Source organism: Dromiciops gliroides, chromosome 4, assembly GCF_019393635.1.
Source record: "Dromiciops gliroides isolate mDroGli1 chromosome 4, mDroGli1.pri, whole genome shotgun sequence".
NCBI lineage: Eukaryota > Metazoa > Chordata > Mammalia > Microbiotheria > Microbiotheriidae > Dromiciops > Dromiciops gliroides.
Window position 1 is genome coordinate 421,067,842 of NC_057864.1, and position 25,337 is coordinate 421,093,178.

General features: G+C 37.1%; 1 protein-coding gene across 1 annotated transcript; it reads left to right on the plus strand.

Annotated features, from left to right (window-relative positions):
- The first annotated feature begins 13,815 nt into the window (after nucleotides 1–13,815).
- LOC122755189 (centrosomal protein of 78 kDa-like) lies at nucleotides 13,816–15,045 on the plus strand. Its single transcript, XM_044003524.1, has one exon. The coding sequence runs from the start codon at nucleotides 13,816–13,818 to the stop codon at nucleotides 15,043–15,045; it is 1,230 nt and encodes a 409-aa protein (XP_043859459.1).
- The last annotated feature ends 10,292 nt before the right edge of the window (nucleotides 15,046–25,337 follow it).

Genomic DNA, 25,337 nt, shown 5'->3' on the forward strand with positions numbered 1-25,337 from the left:
ACACTTACTAGGTATGTGACCCTGGGGAAGTTACCTAATCTATTTGCCTCAGGTTCCTAAACTATAAAATGGGAATAATAACAGCACCTACCTTCCAGGGTTATTGTAAGGATTGAAATGAAATAATGTTTGCAAAGCACTTAGTAGAGTTCCTGACACTGAGGAAGTGTTATATAAATGCTTATTCCCTCCCCTAATTTGTGTACCATAGTATCATAAATTTACAGTTAGAAGGGACTTTCAAGTCCAACCTTTCATTTTACAGCTAAGGAAACAGGAACTGAGAGCTTTTAAGTGATTTGTCCAGAGTCACTCAGCTAGTGTTCAGGTGTTCATTAAACCAAGCTTAGCACTCTATCTACTGTACCTCTTGGTTGCAACAGTATTGCTATTCAGTCATTTCAGACATGTTTGACTCTCTGTGACCTCATTTGGGGTTTTCTTGACAAAGATACTAGAGTGGTTTGACATTTTCTCCTCCAATGAATTTTACAGATGAGGAAATTGAGGCAAACAGGGTTAAGTGACTTGTCCAGGGTCACACAGCTAGTACATACTATCTATCTGAGATAGAATTTGAAATCAGGTCTTCTTGGCTCCATGCCTAGAGCTGTATCTACTGCACCACCTAGCTTCCCTGGAGCAGTGTGTTGGCTCAGATAATGAAGGATACTTAGGTTAGGTGTCTGATCAGTACGGTAGGGAGAGGGCAGTTTGGAAAGGTCATTATAAGAATGGGATTAAAGGGGTCTAGAAACGCACTTTATTGTTTTTTATAGTTTTGCCTACAGGTTGTTCTGGATGCAGACGTTTACTTCATTTCTTTTTCATGTTCCATGCAGAACCTCTCAAAAGGAAGAAAAAGGGAAATGGATCATATTCTGTTCAATCATGTTTTTGTCCATATTTACTACATTTATTTGTTTTCTGTTTCCATGAAGGTTAGTATAGGCAAAAATGGACTTAAAGTATATTTAACCTATAACCAGAGGCTCCAACTCTGGGTTTATATGGATCTGATTCAGTCTTCGTGGAGGAAATGCTTCTCAAAAATCATAGCTTTTTGTCCTATTTGTCCCTGCCTTGAGATTCCTTTTGGAATTAATATATAGTTTGTGTCTGAGTCTCTACAGATTTGGATAAAAGTGTCCTCAGCTCTCACACAAGGTAACAGTGCATACGGGATAGAAGAATAAAAAGCCTTGATTCCATTCAACAGAAGATAAAAAAATGTACATGACTCATAGGAGCCCATGGACTGTGAACATAATTCTCTTTTCCTTTCTTTTCATTTTTAGTCCTTTCTTTTCTTCAGGGACTTATATACGTCTTCAACCTTGTGGTACTATCTTAAGAGCTCAGACTACCCAACACTTATCCCTCCCAACCATCACCTCCTCTCCAAAAAAAAATTAATTTAGATTTGCTTGGGAAGCAACTCCCTTTTCTATCTGACCTATACTATTATAGTAGTAGCAGAGGGCAAAAATTCAGATTTTTGACTTCTTGGTCCCCCTAAAGTTTTGGGAACATATGCTAGATCCCTAGTCTAGGAACTTGACATTCCTACAGAAGAGCTAGAGTTTTAGGAACTCTCAATGCTCCTAAAGAAGGCTGGGGTTCAGGAAATCCTATCATTTATCCATGTGGTTTCCTTCTCCATGGCTTAAGCCAAGTAATGCCCCAGCACAATGGGAACCAGGAAGTTGTCCGGTAACTCTCGAGTCAGATGGGTAAATACATAACTGTAATATGTTCCTGCCCTCTACCACCACTGGTCCCCAAAGGGATACTGTGCATGCATATACTTTCTTCTTCCTATTTCCTCCCTGAGACCCAAATCCCTTCTTAGATTTCTGGTCTGTGCTCAACACGCTCAGAATTTCTTAGGGAGGTAAAAAAAAGGCTGTCTCCATTGAAAACTCTCTTTCGTGGGTCTAGCACAAAGGAATGGTTCTGACCCACAAGAGCTTGATTCATCCTTCCTCTTTGAGACTCAGTCCTTCATCTTCATGAGGTCTGAATTAGTTGACCTGTCCTCCCATCCAGAATCTATCATTCATTTCAATGAGGTTCAACTAGGTTGCATTGGGAGATGTGTCTTCCTATGTAGCCTTTATCACCTTGGTAAGAGAACCCCACCCCCACCCCAATCAAACCCTCTTTTCCAGTTGTTATTAACCTGAGATCCATGGAATCCAAAAGAGTCTGAGATAGAATTCTGGGTATATGTGAACTTGTATCAAGGCGAAATACATCTTTATTTTTTCACTAGCCTCTAATTTCTAAATATGGCATTTCCTTCAATTATTAAAAAAATTCTTCTGAGAAGGGGTCCATAGACTTTACCAGCCTGCCATATGGGTCCATGACTCAACAAAGGTTAAGATACCTACTTTCATCTAGTAGGATGAATCTGGAAAACCCAGCAATACAATGATCATGATTCCAAAAGACCAATGATAAAACTTATCTACCTTCTGAGTCAAGGTGCAGGATGAGATAATATTGGACATGGCCAATGTGGTCATTAGTTTTGCTTGACTATGCGTGTTTGTTACAATTTGTATGGGGAGAGGTGGCAAGGAAGAAAATAATTTTTTTGTTAATTGAAACAATAAAATTTAGTTTATAATGAATAACCTATCACATCTAAAAAGGAAAAAAAAAAACCCAGCACAGAGCTGCTTTACAGACAGTATTACTAAAGGAGGTTGTGGAAATGACTCCCCTTGAGACCTTTCTAAATTGGACAGCTTTTTATGTGTCTGCATTACTTGTAATGTAATCTCACAGCAGGGGGATACATGCAATGACTTTTGAGACCCCAATTCAGGTTAGGAAGCCCAAAGGGCAAGAAAGCCTCACAAAACACCTTTATTGTTAAACAATAGAAAACAAAAACCCATAATGACAATGAACATTTAAGAATGCCCAGGGTAGAGAGTTTTCTGTTTCTTGGCTGTGATTAAAAACACTGTTTTAGAAGGGATTTATCTCTTGTGGTCTCTTCCTCTTTGGCTGAACATAGCAATGTGCATCTATGATATGATAGATGAAATGAAAGACATTACTAATTTAGTTTAGTGACCACTTCAAAAGAAAGAGGAGAGGGTGATAGGCTGAAAGAATAAAACATTAAATATAAATAACTGATAATAGCATATATAAATAAAAGTTGACACTCCACCCCAGGGAGGGGGGAAAAAAGGTGAATAATACATTTTTGTACATCAGTTTGGGTTGTAAGTACACGCTAGTGTAGATATACAAATAGATAAAACATTTATTTAGTGTTCATTCAGGCACTATGCTAAGTCCTTAGAATACAAATACAAATGCAAGCAAAAACAGTCCCTGCTCTCAAAGTGTCTTATAATCTAATGGAAGAATACAACACATAAAAGGGAGCCAAAAAATGTATGGGGTCTGGGAAGTCAAGAAGTAGACGAGAGAGTTGTGGACTGGTTGAGGTGTAAAAGTCTTGAGTGACCTATAATCAGTCCAACAGAATTTATTAATCATTTACTATGTGACAGTGAACTAAGCATAATGAATCAATAAAAATAAATCAATAAAAAACTTAATGAAAGGAGGGATAAAATTTGGATCTCAAAACTTTGAATAAAAATGTTTATTACTAAAAAAAACCTTAATGAATACCATTAGGTGCTCAGGTTTTATATATATGTGTGTGTGTGTGTGTTTGTGTGTGTGCGCGCGCGCATGCGTGTATGTATATGTATATGTATGTATATATATACATTGGTCCTATCCACAGTAATAGTTCATTTTCAGTATGGTGTTTTGGACAGGTATTTGGCTTTAAACTCAGGACTGCCTGGTACATACTGACTGTGTCACCTTGGACAAGTCACTTTCAGTGCTCTAGATCAGGACTTCTTAAACTTTTTCCACTTGTAACCCTTTTTTGCCCTAGAAATTTTTACTCATTCTTGGATATATAGGTATATAAAAAAACAGATATACATGAACTTATGATGTCAAATTTTTTGTGACCCCCACATTCCATTATGTGACCCCATATTGGGTTGTGACCCACAATTTAAGAAACTTTGCTCTAGGCAGTACTCTGGATTATACTCAGAGAATGTGGTGACCTATGTATGTTAATGGAAGGAACATCTTTACCCGGGAGTTCTCTATACCAGTGAAATGACAAATCTAGTCCCTCTCCCCTTTAACATTTGCAATGTATGTTCCTCATAACAGCTTGGTTTTCATTGGAATTTTCCTAATTCAGTCAACAAGCATTTATTAAGTGCCTACTCTGTGCCAGAGAGTCACTGGGCTAAATTCTGGTATAGGCAAAAAGAAAAGAAAACTGAGTGCCTACTCTCAAAGAGCTTATTTCAATAACCCCCATTATTTCATAACAACAGCTTGGACTTTATAGTTTGAAAAATGTCTGTATATATCCTTTTGCCATTCATGTATTGGTGAAAGGCTCTTTTTCTTAAAGATTTTTATCAATTTTATCTGAGAGATTTGCTGCAAATATTTCTCCTAGTTCAATTTTTCCTTTCTAATCGCATTGATGTTATTTCAATTTTATATAATGAAAAATTTCCATCTTAACTTTCCTGATTCTCTCTAGTCACTTTTTATTCAAGAACTTTCCTCATCCACAGTTATGAAAGGTATTACCTTTTCTGCTTGTCTAATTCATTTTCTGATATCTAAGTCCCATATCTAATCGGAGCTTACGGTAATAGATACTGTAAGATAATTGGCCTAACCCTCCTATCTGCCAGCCTTTGTTTTGGTTTTCTCAGCAGTTTTTGTTATATGATGAGTCTTAACCTCAGTATATGGTACCTTTGTTTTTATTGAATTATACTATTATGTTCAGTTGGACCTTGGTGTTGAGTACACAAGTTGAACTCAATAAGATAGGGTTTAATAGGAATAAATGTAAAGTCTTAGATTTAGGTTCAATTGCCCATGTGCAGAATGGGGTAGATGTAACTAGAAAACAGTGTACATTAAAAAAAGGATTTGAGGATCTTAGTGCATTGCAAACTCAAGATGAATCAACAGTGTATAGCCAAAACTAGTTCATTATTTGGATGCATTAGTAGACTTAAGTGGGGCATGACAGCTAAATTCAAGCCGAAGGACTGTAATATTGAAGAGAGAGTAGAATTGTTTTGTTTGGCCTCAAAGTGCAGAACTAGGAGCAAGAGTTGCAAAAGGACAGATTGAGGTTTGATATAAGGAAAAATCTCTTAAACAGTGGACCTGTCCAAGAGTAGACTGGACTCCCTCAAGAGGCAAATAGGTGGCATAGTGGATGGAGCATTGGACTTGGAGTAAGGAAGAGCTGAGTTTAAATCTTCCCTCAGACCCTTACTAGTTGTGTGACATTGAGAAGAACATTTAAACTCTCTGTGCTTTAATTTTCTCATTTGTAAAATAAGGGTAATAATAGTGCCTACATCTCAGGGTGCTTTTAAGGATTCAGTGAGGTAGCACGCAAAATGCTTTGCAAACCGTAAAGTAAAACACAAATACTAATTATTTTTATTATAAATAATAATAATATAATATATTTGAGATATAAAATAATAATAATAATAATAATAATACTCTCTTTTTGCTTGAGGTCTTTGAGCAGAGGCTGGACAGCTACTTGTGAAGGATGTGGTATATTGGATTTCTATTCAGGCATGCATTAGACTAGATAACCTCTGAGGTTCTTTCCAACTCTGTGAAAATAAATATAGCACTGCATAAGTTTCTCTATGGGAAATGGTAGGAAATAAATGTGGATAGTTTTCCTGGGACCAGATAGAGAGATTTGGGATCTGATTATAGGGAATAAAGTGAAGTATGGCCAGTACTTCTCTGAAATAGTGGTCTGAGAGAGACAGGAAGGTGGGGAGGAGGAGTATGGCATGCAGGAAATGGCAAGGTAAACGTCAATCCCTGGTTCTACCTAATGGTCAAGGAAGGGGTGGGTGGAATCTTGAGGCTAGGAGTCAGTCATCTTGGAAGTACTCACCCTCAGCTAGATCAGCTATTCCCCAAGACCATTGTTGAGTAGATGATATACTCCAGAGATTGGGACTCAAGAGAGCCTTTGTTTTTGGATGGGTAGCAAGGCAAAATATCCAGTAACTGGTTCTGCCTGATGATCAAGGCATGGAATATGTGAAGTCCTGGGGCTAAGCTGGACATAGGCTTGTTGGGGCATTTCCCTCTTGTATCCAATGTGCTCCAAGGGGGTAGATTACATCTGATTTAGAAATTGTAAATTCCTGGCTGGTAAGTGAAGATTATGCCATGAGCATCAGACAGTAACTATAGCTTAAAGAAAATGTGAAAAAATTCCCCCCACGATTGTCCAGAGAGTGAAAATAAAAGCTACCCCTGGTGAGTTAAAATACTCTGCTGTATTCGTTCATAAACTGAGGTATAAGAGGTATAGTGTAGAGTTCTAATGAAGCCCTGTAATCTGGCCTGCAGACCAAAAATGTGTTAATCAGCAGCAATCAATCCATCAGCCAACAAATGGTTTTATTTTCACTCAATGTGGGTTCCATGCTTAAAGGGAAGATGGATAATTAAGACTTCATGTTTCAAAATATTAAATATTGATTTGTAGACGTTTAGCAGCAGGCATAAAGCTCTCCTGAGGGATGGCAACAACTGTCTAAAAGATTATAAAAGATTTTATTTCTCTTGGTAGAATTTAGCATTTATTTCTTATTTAAAAGATGGGAGAATGAGAGTTAGTAAAATAACGTAGCGAGGAGATAGCTCAGAGTCCTGCCCACGGATGTAGTGTCTGTTGTGTGCAGTTGGGCCAGGGCAAACATGGGGCTGTTTTGAGTTTCATATTGGCTTTTGGTTTATTGAAGTGTCAGAAGGTTTATAAGCTCTTCAGCTCAAGTTTTGATTGTTTTATCCAAGTACTGTCACTTCTTATCAGTATTAAAGGCAGCAATCAAAAAAAGGGACCCTCGGGAGGGAGGAGGAGGGCGAGTTACAAACACTGATCTTGGCTGTCACTGCTGGAATGCCACTCTTCTGACAGCCTTCTTTTCTTGACACCACAGGGTGATTAGGAGAATTTTTGTAATAGGTTTGGGCAATTAGCTAATACATTTTCTGATTAAATTCTCCTTAGTTTCAGCCTTAGGAAAAACTCCTAATTGATTAGGAGCTAGTGGGGGGTGGGGTTAAGCTTGATGGTGGGTGGGTGTATGTATGTAGGTAGAAGGCAGTAGGGAACATCATTCATTATCCATTTCTTTTCTTCCCCCAACTCCCTCCCCCCATTCCCCCAAAGATCATAAATCAGTGGCACGTTGTCAGTGTAGGTGATTGGGAAAAACATTAAACACCTGTGCTCCTGGAGTCCAAACCTCCAGATATTAGAGTGTATCTGCAGTGATGGGCATCATTGAATTGGTAGTTTTCTAGTGCTTTGATCAAAGGGCAGCTAGGTGGTGCAGTGGATACAGCACTGGCTGTGGAATCAGGGAGACTCATCTTCATGAGTTCAAATCTGTTCTCAGGTACTTACTAGCTGTGTGACCCTGGTCAAGTCACTTAACTTTGTCTCAGTTTCCTCATCTGTAAAATGAGTTGTAGAAAGAAATGGCAAACTACTCCAATATCTTAGCCAAAAAAAAAAAAAAAACCAAAACCCCCCAAAATCCAGGTGGGATCACGAAGAGTTGGTAACAACTAAACAAGACATTTCAAAAGTATGACAGATCACCTCTGAAAAGTCATTAGGGTGAAAGAATGTGGGGGTTAATTAGAGATCAGTTTAGGTCTCTCAGGAGGACAAAAAAAAAATCTAAAATTTCTGGTACCTTTGTGACCTCCCTGTGTGAGTTTTATCCATCTGAATTTATAGGATAATAAATTTAATGCTAGAATAGACCTAGTGTAATTTGCTTATTTTACAAATAAAGAAGCAGAGGTCCAGACTGATTAAATGATATACAAAAATACACGTAGAAAGTAGCAGAACTAGTGTCTGAAACCAGGTCCTCTGGTTCCAAATCATTGTTCTATCTACTCTACTACCCAGTTTTCATATAATACAGAAAAAATAAGGCACATAAGACACTTTGAAAAGTGCTATAAAATAGTATGGGTTTTTTCCCAAAATATTGACTAGTAGAGTAGCTACCATTTGATAATGTCCTACTCAAATGTCCAATTATACCTGTAAGGTAACCTTGGGATCCTGAAGAGTATACTGGGGGAGAGCAAACTTTGGAATCCTACCGAGCTGGAAGGGTTCAAATATGCTATCAGCAAAGGCATCTTGGACAAAATGAAATATTAACTGGCACTTTAATAGCTTTCAAAAGGCATGGATGATGTTGGGGAGAGTGGTCTAAGCAAGGGGGTAGCATGGGCAGTGACATGGAGTTAAGGAAGTGAGAAAAAGCTCAGCTAGGTGTAGAGGGGCATATCACCAGAGAGGTGGCCACCAAGTAGAGACTTTTTTGGGGGGGGCGGGTAAGAGCAACTCATAAAGACCATCACCTAAAACACAGAGAGGTTGAAATCTCCATCATTAAAGATGGTATCCAATTTGATGAAGTCACTAACTTGGTGAAATGGTGAAGTAGCAGATACAGTTGAAGAAGGTGTGTAGCCAAACCTTCCCTATTCTGGGCCTCAGTTTCTTCACTTGTATAATGAAGGATTAGAGTTCAAGGGTTCTTAACCAAGGGTCTGTGAGGATTTTTCCATGAAAAATAATTTTATAACTTTTCATTATTATGGGTTTCCATTGTAATCCTATATATTTAATGTATTTAAAACATTATTCTAAGAAGGGAACCAAAGGATTCACTAGACTGCCAAAGGGGTCCATGACACCAAAATAATTATAAATCCTTGAAATATATGATATCTAAGGTCCGTTCCTGATTCTAAATACTATTGTTTTTTAAAATTCTTTATTTAGCTTTCAAATGGAAAAATATTAACTAAGAAACCAAGGAAGAAGCATAATTGAATCATAGATTTAGAGTTAGAAGGGACCTTAGAGGTCATTGGGTCTAACCCCATCATTTTATAATTCAAGAAATGGATTCAGTCAATCAATAAATAAACGTTCATTGAATATCTTCTATGTGTCAGGCACTGTGATAAGATCTAGGGATACAAGAAGAGGCAAAAGACAGTCCCTGACTTCAAGGAGTTCACATGTACAAACAAGCTATATAGAGGATAAATAGGAAATAAGAAAGGGAAGGTACTAAAATTAAGAAGAGTTAGAAAAATCTTCCTGTAGAAGATGGGACTTTAGCTGGCACTAATTGAGGCCAGGGAAGTCAAGAGTCAGAGAAGAACAGAGTTGGATAAAACAATTACAACGTAGGTTGAAGAGCTTATATGCCTTCTCTTCATTTGACCCTTCAAATGCATTTATTAGTTGGACAAAGAGTTTCACATCATCCTTTCTTCCTAAGTGGTATCAAAGTAATGAAGTTATAATCCTCTAGGTCAGTTGCTGGAAGGGATTATAAGAGTCATTTAGTCTACCTCCTTCAACTCTTCTGGCCCCATTTTACATTTAAAAGAAACTGAAACCAAGGAGGTTAATGAACACATTAGAGGACAGATTTGAATCCAAGTCTTCTGACTCCAGAGTGAATGCTCTTTCCACACTGGCTCCCCTAGTGATCTGATTTATTTCTCAGCCCCTTTCCTTAAGGGTTAGATAATATCAACAGATCCTTACATGTAGAGAAGCAATAGCTGTTTCTTGAGTTGAATTAAACTGTACTGTTAGAGATGGAGAAAAAGATGCAAATTTAGCTGAAGTCATTTGTGCTCAAATTTGGTTCTCTCTAAAGTAGGAATAACAATGTGGAACCCTCAGGTGGCAGGTGCAGCAAAGGTACCAGAGAGCGTCATATTGTCACATTGCTGAGGTTAATATCTTCTGCTTTGACGGCTCCATTGAATATAATCTGTGGTAAAGTGGAAAAAAATTAATGAATAGCCTTGTTGGATATAAAATTGATTTCTTTAGCAAATATTAGTTTGGGAGTCCCATGTGTGAAACTGACATGGAGTGTCATAGTCCATTTTGCCTTGTTGATTGTAGAGGTATATTCAATTTCAGCATCAGAATATTTCCCGTCTTTCACATTTAACAGTTTGAAGTTCAGATGTATTTCAGTGTGAGCCTTTATTTATGTAGAGACACTTGTAAGGATGATTTTAAAATGTACTCTTTATATAGACCTCCCTTCCCCCCCCCCCCGCCCCTCTCTCTCTCATTTGAATATCTCTCACTGTTTTAAACAGACCACATCCAGAGTATTCCATTTTCTTTTGAATGTCATATTATTGGAAGGACATTGATAAATTGAAGAATGTCAAGAAGAATGTAATGGGAACTGGAGACCATATGCCACGGAAGGATTGATGAAAAGAACTCGAGTTGTTTAGCCTCATTCTAGAAGAGAAGTAATAATGGGAACATAGGAGCTGTTGCTGCCTTCATTGATTGAAGGGCTATCATGTAGAAAGATTTAGGTTTAGTCAGCTAGGTCCCTGAGGGCAGAATTGGGTGCAATAGATAGATGCATGTAGTAGGGAGGCCAATTTCTTCTGCATATGAGGAAAGATCTTCCTAACAATCAGAGCTGTCCAAAAGAATACTGGGCTTTATAGGGGAACCAGTTGGTTTCTTCTTGTTGGAGGTTTTCAGAAGGAAGGTTAAATGAGTGCCTATTGGTGAAGTTGTAGAGGGGATTTCTTTTTAGGTATAGTTTAGACTAGATGGCTTCTGAGTACAAGTTCAACCCTAAGATTTTGTGGTTCTGGGCTCTTTACGTACAGGAAACTATTGCTAATATACTTTCCCAAGAATGGAGGGAAGAAGACCTTTCTTTCTGTACTTGTAATCTCTGAACAAAGAACAAGCTACTGTCAAGCAGTTCTCAAACTTTTTGGTCACAGGACTAAAATGTATTCTCTTAATAATCATTGTCCTAATAATCAGGACTCTTAATAATTATTGAGGGCCCCAAAGAACTTTTGTTTATGTGGGTTATATGTATCAATATTTCTCATTTTAGAAATTAAAATGGATACATTTAAAAATATATTATTTTAAATAGCAATAAATCCATTAGGTGACAAAACAACATTTTTATGAAAAATAGTTTCCTAAAAAAATAAGTAGCAAGAAGAGCAGCATTGTTTTGCATTTTTTCCAAATATCCTTAATGTTTGATTTAATTGAAGACAGCTGGGTTCTTGCATCTGCTTTTGTATCTAAGCTATTCTGATATGTTATAATGTTTTGGTTGAAGTATATATATATATATATACACACACACACACACACACGTAAATACATACATACATACATACATATATATATAATAAAAATCTGACCTCACAAATATGCAGTTGGACTCTCTGGGGGTCCTAGGCTCAGATTTTAAGAACCACTGATCAGGGGGCAGCTAGGTGGCATAGTGGATAAAGCACCGACCCTGGATTCAGGAGGACCTGAGTTCAAATCAGGTCTCAGATACTTGACACTTATTAGCAGTGTGACCCTGGGCAAGTCACTTAACTCTCATTGCCCCACCAAAAAAAAAAAAAAAAGAACCACTGATCAAGAACAAAGTTCTAAGGACTATGTGACTTTCAGCACATATATTGGACATATTTGCACAATTAAGCTAGTCTATCTAGATGCCACCATCTCTCTAAAATTTCTGTCTGGATCCCATTCTGTTTTGCCTCCTGAACAAATTTCCTTCCTTCCCTCTTCATGTACAACTTTCATTCTGTCTACAATGATTTCCAAATTTTTATACCTTTAAAAAACAGTTATCATCACCATCCCAACCAATTCTTGAAACTGCTTACAGATGTAGCTAGCTATCAGATAGAAAGGGGGGCTGGGTGTCAAGAAGACTCAGGCTCCAGTTTGCTTCTGACAAGCACTGGCTGTGTGATCCTGGATAAGGCACTTAACTCCTCAATACTCCAGGTAAGTCTTTACAACTCAATTACAAACTGTGATCAGCTGTGATAGATTTAACTCTTCTCTGCTACATACAATGATCCAAGACAATTCCAAAAGACTCATGATGGAAAATACTCTCTACTTCCAGAAAAAAGAATTGTGAAATCTGAATGCAGACTGGAGAATACTATTTTCACTTTTTTTTTCTTTCATGTGGTTTTTGCCTTTTGTTCTGATTCATCTTTCATAAAATGACTGGGAAGGGGCAGTTTTGGAGGAAGGGAGAAAAATTTGGAACTCAAAATCTTACAAAAAGGAATGTTGAAAACTATCTTTACATGTAAATGAGAAAAACACTATTATGAAAAAAAAAAGACTCAATTACAGAGCAGGCATGGATCTACCTTAACAAAGGAAGCTTCTTCATTGGGAGTTATCTATCCTCATGAAATCACAGATCTGATTTTTAAAAGTTAGTAGAAGAATAAGAGAATCATAGATTTGAAGCTGGAAGATCTTTGAGATGATCTTTTTAAATTCTCTTTTCTAGATGAAAATGAGCACCAGAGAAGTTCATTGACTTGCCTATGGTCATTTTAAGTGGAAGAGTTGAACAACCTGGAAGCCAGGTTGTCTGATTCCAAACCCCAATACTGATTTCACTCTTTCCATGTGGGTGGAACTGTGTGTGTGTGTGTGTGTGTGTTTGTGTGTGTGTATATATGTATGTATGTATGTATGTATGTATGTATGATTGTGTTGGGGGTAGAGGACATTTTGGTAATAACCTCAGTACAATAAATACCTTTTGGCATTGTGATAACATACCAGAGAAGAAAAGAGTATTTAAAAGGTTCTTTCATAGCTTGGTGTCTTGTATAAAGAGTTGGTTTCGATCCCCAATGACCTGGGTTCAAATCCCACCTCCATCATAGTCTTGTCGGTATAACCTTAGATAAGTCACTACCTTTCAGGACTCTAGTCAGGTCTCTAAGATTATAAATTGTAGAGAAGGTGGCAACCTGAGTTGGCAGAAGGACTTTCCTCTTGTGGGAGTTCCCCTATACCAATGAATAAGGCAGCTAGGTGGCTCAGTGGTTAACTTGGAGTCAGGAAGATCTACATTCAAATTCTGTCTCAGAAACCTACTAGCTAGATGATCTTGGAAAAGTCATTCTCTTTGTGCCTCAGTTTATTTCTCAATCAAATGGGAGGGGTGGAATTTGATGGCCTCTGAGGTCTCTTCTAACTTTAAATCTATGATCCTATAAAATCAACAGGTCCTTACTATAGATTTAGAGATGGGAAAAGCCCTTTAGAGTTTATCTATCCCAACCCTTTAGCCCACTAATAGAGATCCACACCTGCTCTGTATTTTATGGAGTTGCCTGGGGTTAAATGACTTGCCCAGAGTCATACAGGGCATGCTTGACTGAATTTGACTGCATCTTCCTCTTTTCCATGAGCTGCCTTTTCATCCACTACACCTTGCTGCCTATAACCTCTGCCCCCTCAATTGGCCGATAAGGAAAATGGAGTCCCAAGAAAGGAAACGTTTAGACATCTGAGAATTCCAATCTCTCAGCCAATAGAAGGAGGGCAAGGACAAGGGCCTCAGAATCCAAGAGCCGGGCCACGCCCCTCCCTGACGAAAACAGAAGCCCTGCTCTGGAAGGGCGTTAAGACTGCGGGATGGGCAATGAAGCTGAAGCCATCTGAGGGAGAAAACCAGGCAGCGGTGCGGGACTGAGTGGACTGAGATAGATGTGCCTAGGATTGCGTTGCCTGTGCAGGGGTGGGGGGGTTCCGGTCGATGTCAAGAAATGACCAACACCGCACAGCCTCGCAAAGATGGCTCCTCAGATTTCCTCTCTCAGTATGAGCATATCTGTGCGCTCCAGGGCTTGGTGCCTCTCCCCGCCGTGAGGACCAGCCTGAAGATGGGTACTCTGGGCTTTAACGCGGATCGCCTCCGCCTTCTGGACTGGGTGCCTTTACTGAGCGCCCTGAGGATCAACAAAACCCTGCCTTCCGTCTCCATCAGGAGCACCTTTCAGCCATCCTTGCAAGACGCTCTGATTGAGAAGCATAAATCCTACTCGAGAAGGCGCATCCCTGCCGTCACTACTAAAGAAGTCACAATCCAGTTGTGTAAAGCTATCAAAGGCTGCTTAACCACCTCTACATCTCTGACCAACCTCGAGTTTCAGGGAATCCTTTTAAGAGGACGAGATATAATGTTCTTAGCCAAGGGATTGAATAAATCAGCATCCCTGGTACACCTCTCTCTGGCGTTTTGTCCAATTGGAGATGTAGGTTTAGAAATTCTCTGTCAAAATATAAGGAGTGTAACTACCCTGAAGACTGTAAACTTCACTGCGTGCAATCTTACTTGGCGGGGAGCAAAGCATATATCCAATGTCTTAAAATACCAGGCAGTGAAAAGACACGAGGAAGTTTGGACGGCCAACCTTCGTAGCAGGAATGCTGATCTGGAGGGCATGGGTGGCTTGAAGCGAGTCACTTTCAATTCCAACCCACTCGTAGGCGATCAAGGTGCCCATGCTTTTGCAGACTCGATTTGTGACAATTTATGGCTGAGAGCTCTTGACCTGCAGTTGTGTGGAATTAGCAGTGGGGGTGCCAAAGCTTTACTAGATAGTCTGGAATCCAACGCAACTCTGGTGATTCTGGATATAAGAAAAAACCCACTTGTCGATCATTCTTTGATGAGGGCAATTGTTGACAAACTTAACCATAATGCAAAGAGTACTAAATCAGAGTTTAAGTGGTTAAGTTCTTCCTCTTTAAAGGATTTTTTCAAAAGCAAACAGAAAAGAAGAACTATAATTTTGGGAAGTGGACGAAAAGGAAAAGCTACTATTCGAATTGGCATACCATCAAAGAAACCTATATTGACTGGAAGAAGATATGTCCCAGCAAAAGAATTTTATGCCCCAGATGCACTACCAGGTGTACCTTGGCGTGCAGCAGAACGGGCAAAGAGGTATAGGGGTTTCCCACAGATCAAAAACAGAGATATATCTTGTTGAATGAAATGCCAAGTTATGCCAACTTTTCAAGTGAAAGAAAACTTAAAGGGCAAGACATCCATTTGAAAGAGGGAAAAGAGATAGCATTGTTAAAAATAAACACCCACATCTTGCCTTAAACACATATTTTGTAAAAACAAGAGAGAAGCTATGGTGCCCTTATGAGAATCATTGAAACTACATTAAATGGAATATTCAAATCTATATTGCTGAAGTGGAAATTCATCCTGATTATAGTGGCCGCTAATAATTTAGGTAGTATTTCCTAGTTTGCAAGGAAGTCCCTCAAATGTATGACTAAGTTTCTATTCTTTTTTGATTTAGTTTTTTTTAAAAGAAAAATAGTTTTGTTTATTTTTTTCTCCTAAGGCCTACCACGAAAGTCTTATTAAAAATGTAAATTCCCAGTGATTATCAGGTGATCAAATAAGAATTTGCCATTTTTGAAAGGCTAAGCATTGGATTCTGAATGTAATGTACCCTGAAGAGGGGACAACCTGGCCCATTTAATAATGCATACTTCCTTTATAGTTCTGAGCACTATCCTTCTTCCAACTATGATATTTCCCTCAGTCATAGTCTTGATGCTTGTGGATCTCTAAGTACATTTTAAAGTAGAACAACAATGGGATCATACACTCCACAAAATTCATGAAGAGGAAATAGACATATTTCGGCATGGGAGAATATTTATGCATTATTTAACAGCAATAATGTTTGAATTCATACATTATGCAAATGCAGTTATAATCAGGAAAATTAAAGAACTTGGACTGCTTGCTGTAACATCTTTAAATCCACCATTAGGTACCTATCTATGCATAACATTTAATACCGCACAGTGCTCCACAGTGGTACAGTGTGTCATTTGAAGAGAAAAGTTATCAGAGATTAACAGAGTATAGAATGAAAAGGGGATGAATCCCCTGATTTGCTACAATGAAGCTGATTTCTAGAAATTTATCGGTAAATAGGGAGTCAGAGGCTCATAGATTTAGAGTTGGAAGGAACCTCAGGGTCCATAGAGTCACCTTTGTTTTACAGATGTGGAAACTAAGGCCCAGAAACATTATGCAAGTTGTCCAAGATCTCACAGCAGTTAAGTAGCAGAAGCTAGATTTGAACCTAAGTCCACTGATTCCAAAACCTGTGCTAGTTTCAGGGTTTTTAATGCTAACTAGGATTTCATAAAGATGAAAGTCACTTTTTAAGTGGGTCATGACTTGACTTTGTTCATTCTTTTTAGGGTCAAATGCTAAACTTCCCCTACTCCATCACTGTTTTTGGCTTTTTTTACTTAACTTGTTCTCTTCCTTGACAATTTCATCCACTCTTAAAGTTCTAGCCATTATCTCTATGTAGATGACTCTCAAATCTCTAGGCCCAACTTCCTTTCTGAGCTTCATGGAAACATTCCCATACCCTTATTGGACATTTCCAACTCTGATTTCCTAGTCTCATAAACTCAGGTCTAAAAACAGACTGGAACATAGTAGACATTACATAAATGCTAGTTGTTGTTGTTGTTGTTAATGAAATGGAAACTCAAAAGATTTGAGTGCAAATTCTGCCTCTGAAACACACTGTGTACCCTTGGACAAATCATTTCATTTCCCTTGGTTTCATTTTTTTCTTCTCTAAAATAAGATGGGGCTAGATAGTCCTTGAGGTCTCTTTCAGGTATGCATCGAAGATCCTATGATCAGTTTAATCGAAAGCGCTCCTTCCTCCAATGTACTATGATAAAACTGAATTTGAACCATTCACACATCACTTAGTATATGCTGCCTTTCACAGTAGCATAGCTACATGCACACCCTACCTTTTCTGTTAGAATGTTAGCTCTTTGAGGGCAGCACCTAGGACACATTTATTTTTGTTTTCCCTAGGGTGCTTTAGCATAATGGCTTCTACATATTAGAAATTCAGTATTATTTGAATACCTGAATGGAAAGATGAATTTGAAGTAAAGGCATTCTACGAGTAGTATAATTATGTTAGGGTGAGTAGTATGGTTGTACTTTGACCCTTTGGGAGGAGTACCTTGGATAAGATAAGTTTTAAAATGTAATTCAGAAGGTTGGAGTGATGATGCTGGATGAAAAAAGGTAGGGTATTTCAAGTGTATGAACTAATGCTGCAAAAGTATAGAGGAAAAAGGAAAATATTAATTGGGGAATGACAAAACAGGCAAAGGCAGGTTTGTTCAGGATAGCAACTAAAGAGGAGGGTAGATAAGGTAGAGTAGGCCAAATAATATAGGATATTGATTTTACAGTCACTGGATTTGATTGGATGCAGAAGATTATAGGGAATCATTATAGGCATTTAAAGAAGGGAGTGACTTAACAGAGGCCTTGATTCTATGGTCAAAGGATTTAATTTGATGTAGAAAAGTATGGAAAATCATGGTAGGAACACATTGGTTTTGTTCATGCAAACTTAATTTAATGTAATCAAAATTATCTACTTTATTTCCCATGAGTTTCTCTAGCTCTTGTTCGGTCATAAGTTCTTCCCTTCTCTAGAGATCTGGCAGGTACAGTTTTTGTGCTCCCCTAATTTGCTTATGGTATCACTTTTTATGTGTAAAACATGTATCCATTTTGACTGAATCTTGAAACACAGTGCGAGTTGTTCTATACCTAGTTTCTTCTAAACTGCTTTCTAGTTTTCCCAGCAATTTTTGTCAGGTGGGAAGTTCTTACCCCCAAAGCTTGGATCTTTGGCTTTATCAAATACTAGATTACTATGGTCATTTTCTACTGTGTATTATACACCTAATCTATTCTGTTGATCCATCACTGTTTCATAGCCAATATGAGATTGCTTTGATGATTAATAATATGTAATATACTTTTAAATCTGTTACTTCTAGGCTACCTTTCTTCACATTTTTTCCTCATTGATTACCTTGATATTCTTGAATTTTTGTTCTTCCAGATGCATTTTTTTAGCTCTATAAAATAATTCTTTGGTTGTTTGGTATGGCACTGAACAAGTACATTTAGTTAAAGTCATCATTTTAATTATATTGGCTCAGCCTACCCTTGAGCAATGAATATTTCTTTAATTATTTAGATCTGTGTTTGTATGAAAAGTATATTGTTATTGGGTTCATATAGTACTTGGGTTTGGAGTAACTAGGTGGTGCAGTAACTAAAGAGTGCTGGCTCTGGAGTCATGAGGACCCAATTTCAAATCTGGCCTCTGTGTGACATTGGGCAAGTCATTTAACCCTGTTCACTTCAGTTTTCTCATCTGTAAACTAAGTTGAAGAAGGAAATAGCAAACTACTCCCATATCTTTGCCAATAAAACCCAAAATGGAGTTACAAAGTGTCAAACAAGACTAATCTACCCCCCCCCCCAAATCTCTGGGTTTGTCTTGGCAGATAGAGTCCCAAGTATTTTATATTGTCTGTGGTTGTTTTAAATGAAATTTCTCTTTCTATTTCTTCCTTCTGAGTTTTAGTTGGCAATATATAGAAATATTGTTGATCTATGTGGGTTTACTTTATATTCTGCAACTTGTTAAAGTTGTTAATTATTTCAACTAGATTTTTAGTTTGATTCTCTAGGGTTCTCTAACTATACCATCACATTCTCTGCAAAGAGTGATAGTTTTTTTTTTCCCTCATAGCCTATTTATATTGTTGTAATTTATTTTTCTTGCCTTATTGGTATAGTTAGCATTTCTAATACCATATTAAATAATCATTATGATAATGGACATCCTCCCTTTACCCCGATCATATTTAACCCCTTAACAGATAATGCTTGCCTATAGATAGATACTACTTATTATTTCTTAAAAGGCTCCATTTATCCCTATACTTTCTAGTATTCTTTAATAGGAATGGGTGTTTTATTTTGTTGAAAGCTTTTTCTGCATCTATTGATATAATTATATGATTTTTGTTGTCTTTGTAATTGATATGGTCATTTATGCTTGTAGTTTTCCTAATATTGTAGCCCCTATGTTCTCGATATAAATCTCACCTGGTCATAGTGTATGATCTTTGTGATATATTTTTATAGTCTCCTTCCTAGTATTTTATTTAAAACATTTCCATCAATATTCAATAGGGAAATTGTCCTATAGTTTTCTTTCTCTGCTTTTGCTGTCTCTGGTTTAGTTATCAAGATCACATTTGTGTCATAAAAGGAATTTGTTAGGACTCCATTACCTATTTTTGCAAATAGTTTGTAGAATAATGGGATTAATTATTCCTTAAATATTTGTAGAATTCACTTGTAAATCCATCTGGTCTTGGGGATTTTTTCTTAGGGAGCACATTTATGGCTTCTTCCATTTCTTTTTCTAAGACAGGGTTATTTAAGTGTTTTATTTCTTCTTTTGCTAATTTGGGCAATCTATCTTCTTATAAATATTTATCTATTTCACTTAGATTGTCAGTTATTCTGGAATATACCTGGCAAAGTAACTCTTAATAGTTGCTTTAATTTCATCTTCATGGGTGGTACATTCACCTTTTTCATTTTTGATACTCATAATTTGGTTTTCTTTTTTAAAAATCAAATTAATGACTTTTTCTGTTTTTTCTAAATGTTCTATTTGTAATTTCTAATTATGTTTTTGTTTTATTATTTATTTTCATAAAACCAGTTGCTAGTTTTATTAGTTCAACAGATTTTTTTACTTTCAACTTTATTTCTCCTTTGATTTTTTAGGATTTGCATTTTAGTGTTTATTTTGGGATTTTAAATTTGTTCTTTTTCTAGGTTTTTGGCTGCATGCCCAATTCATTTATTTGCTCTTTTTGTCTTTTATTGATGTATAAATTTAGAGATATAAATTTTCCCCTAAGTATTTCTTTGGCTGTATCCCACCTATTTTTGCATGTTGTCACATTGTTGTCATTCTCTTTAACAAAATTATTGATTGTTTTTGTGATTTGTTCTTTGACCCATTCATTCTTTAGCATTAGAATATTTAGTTTCCAATCAATTTTTAATCTGGGCTTCTAGAGTTCTTTATTGAATGATTTTTTTTAACATTATGGTATGAAAATGGTGCTTTTAATATTTCTTCTTTTCTGCATTTGTTTGTGAGGGTTTTTATGTTCTAACAAATGGTCAAAGTTTTGAAGGTACCATGTACAGCTGAGAAAAAAGTCATGCTCCTTTCTATTCCCATTCCATTTTATCCAGAGGTCTATTATATCTAACTTTTCTAAAATTCTATTAATTTCCTTAACTTATTCCTTATTTATTTTATAATTAGATTGATCTAACTCTGAGATGGGAACGTTGAGATATCCCCACTAGTATAGTTTTACTATCTCTTTGCTCCTGTAACTCTTTTAACATTTTTAAAAAGAATTTGGATGTAATACTATTTGGTGCCTATATGCTTAGTATTGACTTTACCTCACTGTCAATGGTGCCTTTCAGCAAGATGTAATTTCCCTGCTTCTCTCTTTTTTGTTGTTTTTCAGTCATGTCTAATTCTTTACAATCCCATTTGAGGTTTTCTTGACAAAGATAGTGAAATGTTTTCCATTTCCTTTTCCAGCTCATTTTACAGTTGAGAAAACTAAAGCAAACTGGGTTAAATGACTTGTCCAGGGTCACATAGCTAGTAAATGTTTGAGGCCAAATTTGAACTCAAGTCTTCCTGACTCTAGGCCTGGTACTCTAAGATCATGATTGCTACCCCTGCCTTTTCACTTCTGAAGCATAATAGATTCTGTTCCAGCCACTTAGTTTTAACTCAGTTTGTGTTTCTGTTTCAAGTATATTTCTTGTAAGCAACATATTCTTAGATTCTGCTTTCTAATTCACTTTGCTATCTTCTTGTTTTATGGGTGAATTCACCCCATTCACTTTAACAGTTTATCATTACTGAATTTCCCTTCACCTTATTTTCTTCTTTTTGATCCTTCTCTCTCTCTCTTTTTACTCTGTCCTTCCTCAAAAGTCTAATTTGCTTCTGACCACTGCCTCCCTTAATTTTCCCTCCTCTTTATTAATCCCACCCTTTCTCTTATCCACTTTTTCTCCTACTTTTATATTGGGTAAAATAGTTTTCTATACCAAACTGAGTGAGGAGAAAGAGCAAGAGAGAAAAAGAGAGAGAAAAAAATATATGTAAGTATATGTGGTATATATTTATATATATATATATATATATATATATATATATATATATATGTGTGTGTGTGTGTGTGTGTGTGTGTGTGTACACACACACACACATATATATTCTCTCTTTGAACTAATTGAGATGAGAGTAAGGTTCAAGCATTTTCTGCACCCTCACCATTTCCCCTTTACTGTAAAAACTCTTGTGCACCTCTTTTATGTTAAATAACTTGCCATTCTTCATTTCCCTTCCCCCTTCTCCCAAAGCTTCCCTCTTTCTCACCTATCCATTTTTTAATTTTACCAACATAATCAAGTCACTCTTTTACCCTTTTCTATGTAGATTCCTTGTAACTGTCCCAATAATGATAAAATTGTTGAGTTAAATGTATCATCTTTCCATATAGGAATGTAAACAATTTAATCTTATTGAATCCCTTATGATTTCTCTTTCATGTTTAACTTTTTATGCTTCTCTTGAGTCTGGCATTTGAAAGTCAGGTTTTCTCTTTAGCTCTTTCTTTTCATCAGGAATGCTTGAAAATCCTCCATTTTATTAAATATCTATATTTTCCCTTGAAGAATTATGCTCAATTTTGCTGTGTAGTCTATTTTTGGTTGTAATACTATCTCCTTTGCCTTTTGGAGTATCATATTCCAAACCCTCCACTCCTCTAATATGGTAGCTGCTAAATTTTGTGTGGTCTTAACTGTAGCTTCCAAGTATTTGAAGGCTTCTTTCTGGATGCTTGGAGTATTTTCTCTTTGACCCAGGAGTTCTGGAATTTGGCTCTATTATTCCTGGAAGTTTTCATTTTGGGATTTCTTTCAGGAGGTTATTGGTAGATTTTTTTCAATTTCTATTTTATCTTCTGGTCCTAGGATATCAGGGAAATTTTCCTTGATAATTTCTTGAAATATGATGTCATAGGTTTCAGGTAGTTAAATAATTCTTAAATTATCTCTTCTTGGGGGCAGCTAGTTGGTGCCAACCCTGGATTCAGGAGGACCTGAGTTCAAATCCAGCCTCAGACACTCTTAACTACTTAACTAACTTGTGACCCTGGGCAAGTCACTTAACCCTCATTGCCCTGCAAAAAAAAAAAAAAAGAATAAGCCAAATTATCTCTTCTTAATCTATTTTTCAGGTAAGTTGTTTTTCTGATGAGATATTTTCCATTTTCTTCTATTTTTTTCATTTTCTATGACTTGTTTGACTATTCAAACTAATTGCCAGATCCCTTTTCTATCTATATTTGATTTGAGAGTTTATGAAGCTGCTGCTGCTGCTACCTAGTCCAAGGCCTACTGCTGTGAGCCATGTGGGCTCTGGGTCAGTCTCCAACCCATTCTCATAGACCTCTTCTTCTGATCTCTTAAGTTGTCTTGGGTGCAAAAAATGTCTCACCATGACTTTTTATTGGCTCTGCAGCTCAAGAATTCGATTTGGGGCATTATTTTAAAGTTGATTAGAAGGAAATATTGTGAGAGCTTACCTGTAAAATTTACTCTACTCTGTCATCTTTGCCTTACCCCTTGAATTATTTCTTGTTTTTGTTTTTGTTTTTTAGTGAGGCAATTGGGGTTAAGTGACTTGCCCAGGGTCACACAGCTAGTAAGTGTCAAGTGTCTGAGGCTGGCTTTGAACTCAGGTCCTCCTGAATCCAGGGCCAGTGCTCTATCCACTGCGCCACCTAGCTGCCCCGAATTATTTCTTAAAAGATTCTTTTTTGTTTATACTAGGCCTCTTTAATTATGGATACTTATTCTTTTTTTCCCAGCTCTAGAGACAAATGAGTCTCATACCATATCCTTTGATGTGCATCAATCAACAAGTATTTAAGTGTCTTCCATGTAGCAGGCATGGGAATATGAAGAAGTGAGGCAGTCTCTATCCTCAAGGAACTTATATTTTGTGGGGATAGCAGAACAAAGTGCACCTTGAGAAGTAATCTAAGATTTAGACATTCATAAAGCGAATACATATTATTTGGGGGTGGTGCTCATCAACAACTAGGGAAGTCAAGTCCTTTTAAAAACAATAGAACTTGGGGCAGCTAGGTGGTGCAGTGATTCAGCAGGACCTGAGTTCAAATCTGGTCTCAGACACCTGACATTAGCTGTGTGGCCTTGGACAAGTCACTTAACCCTCGTTGCCCAGGAAGGAAAGAAGGAAGGAAGGAAGGAAGGAAGGAAGGAAGGAAGGAAGGAAGGAAGGAAGGAAGGAAGGAAGGAAGGAAGGAAGGAAGAAAACAATAGAACTTGAACTAAGTTTTAAAGGGATATAGAACTTCCTCTAATAGGTGAGGGGTGGGGAAGAGAGAGCATTCTAAGCTTTTTCTGTCTCTTTGCCCTGTCTTTCAGAGACTATGGGTTCACACGCATGGAGTTTGATCCTGGGGAGGAACCCAGGAGAGTCAGTTTTTCCTTTTGACTCACTACTCCTACCTAGAGTTTACTCTAGGAGTATCTAGGCAACTAGGTAGTACAGTGGGTAGAGCTTTGGAGTCCTGGAGCAAATAAGACTTGAATTCAGATCTTGTTCCAAACTAGTTGCATTACCCCAAGTAAGTCGTTTAACCTCTGTTTGCCTCAGTTTCTTTTTCTGCCTAATGGAGAAACCAATAGCACTTATCTCTCAGAGTTATTGTGAGGATCAAGTGAGATTATATTGCAAAACATTTTGCAAACCTTAGCACCATATAAATGCTAGTTATTATTAAGTCTAGTTTAGGTATAGCTTGTGTTTAAATTTCCCCAAATGTAGTTAATAGGCCCCCAGCTTCTGTTTATACACTTAAGATGATAATGTCGGGAAAATTTTTAAGTCCAACGGAAGAAAAAACAACAACAAAGTTTCCAGGCTGAAGCAAATAGGTTTATTGAGAGAGGGTTAGTCCCCCAACAAAGCCAATAGGTTTATTGAGAGAGTTTTAGTCTCCCAATAAATCCAGTCATCCAGGCATTGCACCTGAAAGACCCAGAATTACAAAATCCATGGGTTTATATACCCTTCCAAAATTTACACTTGTACAGTATTATATCATTAGTTGTGCTTCTAAAATTAAGCCATATTCTTAGGAAATATGAGGAACTACCTAAATGACTATAAATGACAGCATTATGATAACAATAGGGTGGATCATTGTTAGGCCACTGGTCAGTAGTGTGAACTCTTTATAGAAAAGTATGTCACTCGTGATTATTAAAATATAGCATTGCTGACTACTAGATCTTGTGATATTACCTAATGCTTGACATTGGAAAATTAGGAAATATGAGAAAAGACTTAACCTTTTGACCTTATATAATCTAAATAGAATAAATCACAATTTTTTTTAGTTAATATATTGATTATTGTCTTAATTAAATCACTTATAACTATGGTGAATCTCTTATAACTAAGGGATGGGGAAAATCTCACTCATAATAATGTGTTTAGGGAGGACAGACTTTTATTTTGCATTTGATTTTTTTTTTTTTTTGCAAGGCAATGAGGGTTAAGTGACTTGCCCAGGGTCACACAGCTAGTAAGTGTCAAATGTCTGAGGCCGGATTTGAACTCAGGTCCTCCTGACTCCAGGGCCGGTGCTCTATCCACTGTGCCACCTAGTTGCCCCCCCCCCACAATCCCTTAATTTTGTAGATGAGGAAACTGAGGCCCAGGGAAGTTAAAATATAGAGATATAGGCTACATAGTAGTATTCTTATGTGGATCTGATTTTCACAAACAGGAATTCAGCATCTGTTGATTGATTAGACCTCAAGAATAGTCACTAATGAGTCTATTATAACTTTGAAGGAGGTATCAAGTAGCCCTGCTCTAAGAAATAGTTTTTGGTCTGGTTGGTGATCAACATTTTTATCAATGACTTGGAAAAAGTCAAAGATGACATGTCAGATCCGCAGATGGCCTGAAAGTAGGAGGGATAAAGGGGTGTGCTGGAGCCAGCTCAAATCACTTGGGAAGGCAGATTGTTAAATTTTTCACATGAGCATTTATACTTTAGAAATTGGCAAATGCTACAAATCAGGGATTGATTTCTTATTTTGTTGACTGGCCAGACTTAAGAAAGTGATAGAGAAAATGTTAATAATGAAATTTAAGTTTAAAAATCTGTTGATTGTATATTCCCCTCCCCCCACTCCAAAAGGGTTGGTTGTTAAACATTTCTCAGCATACCC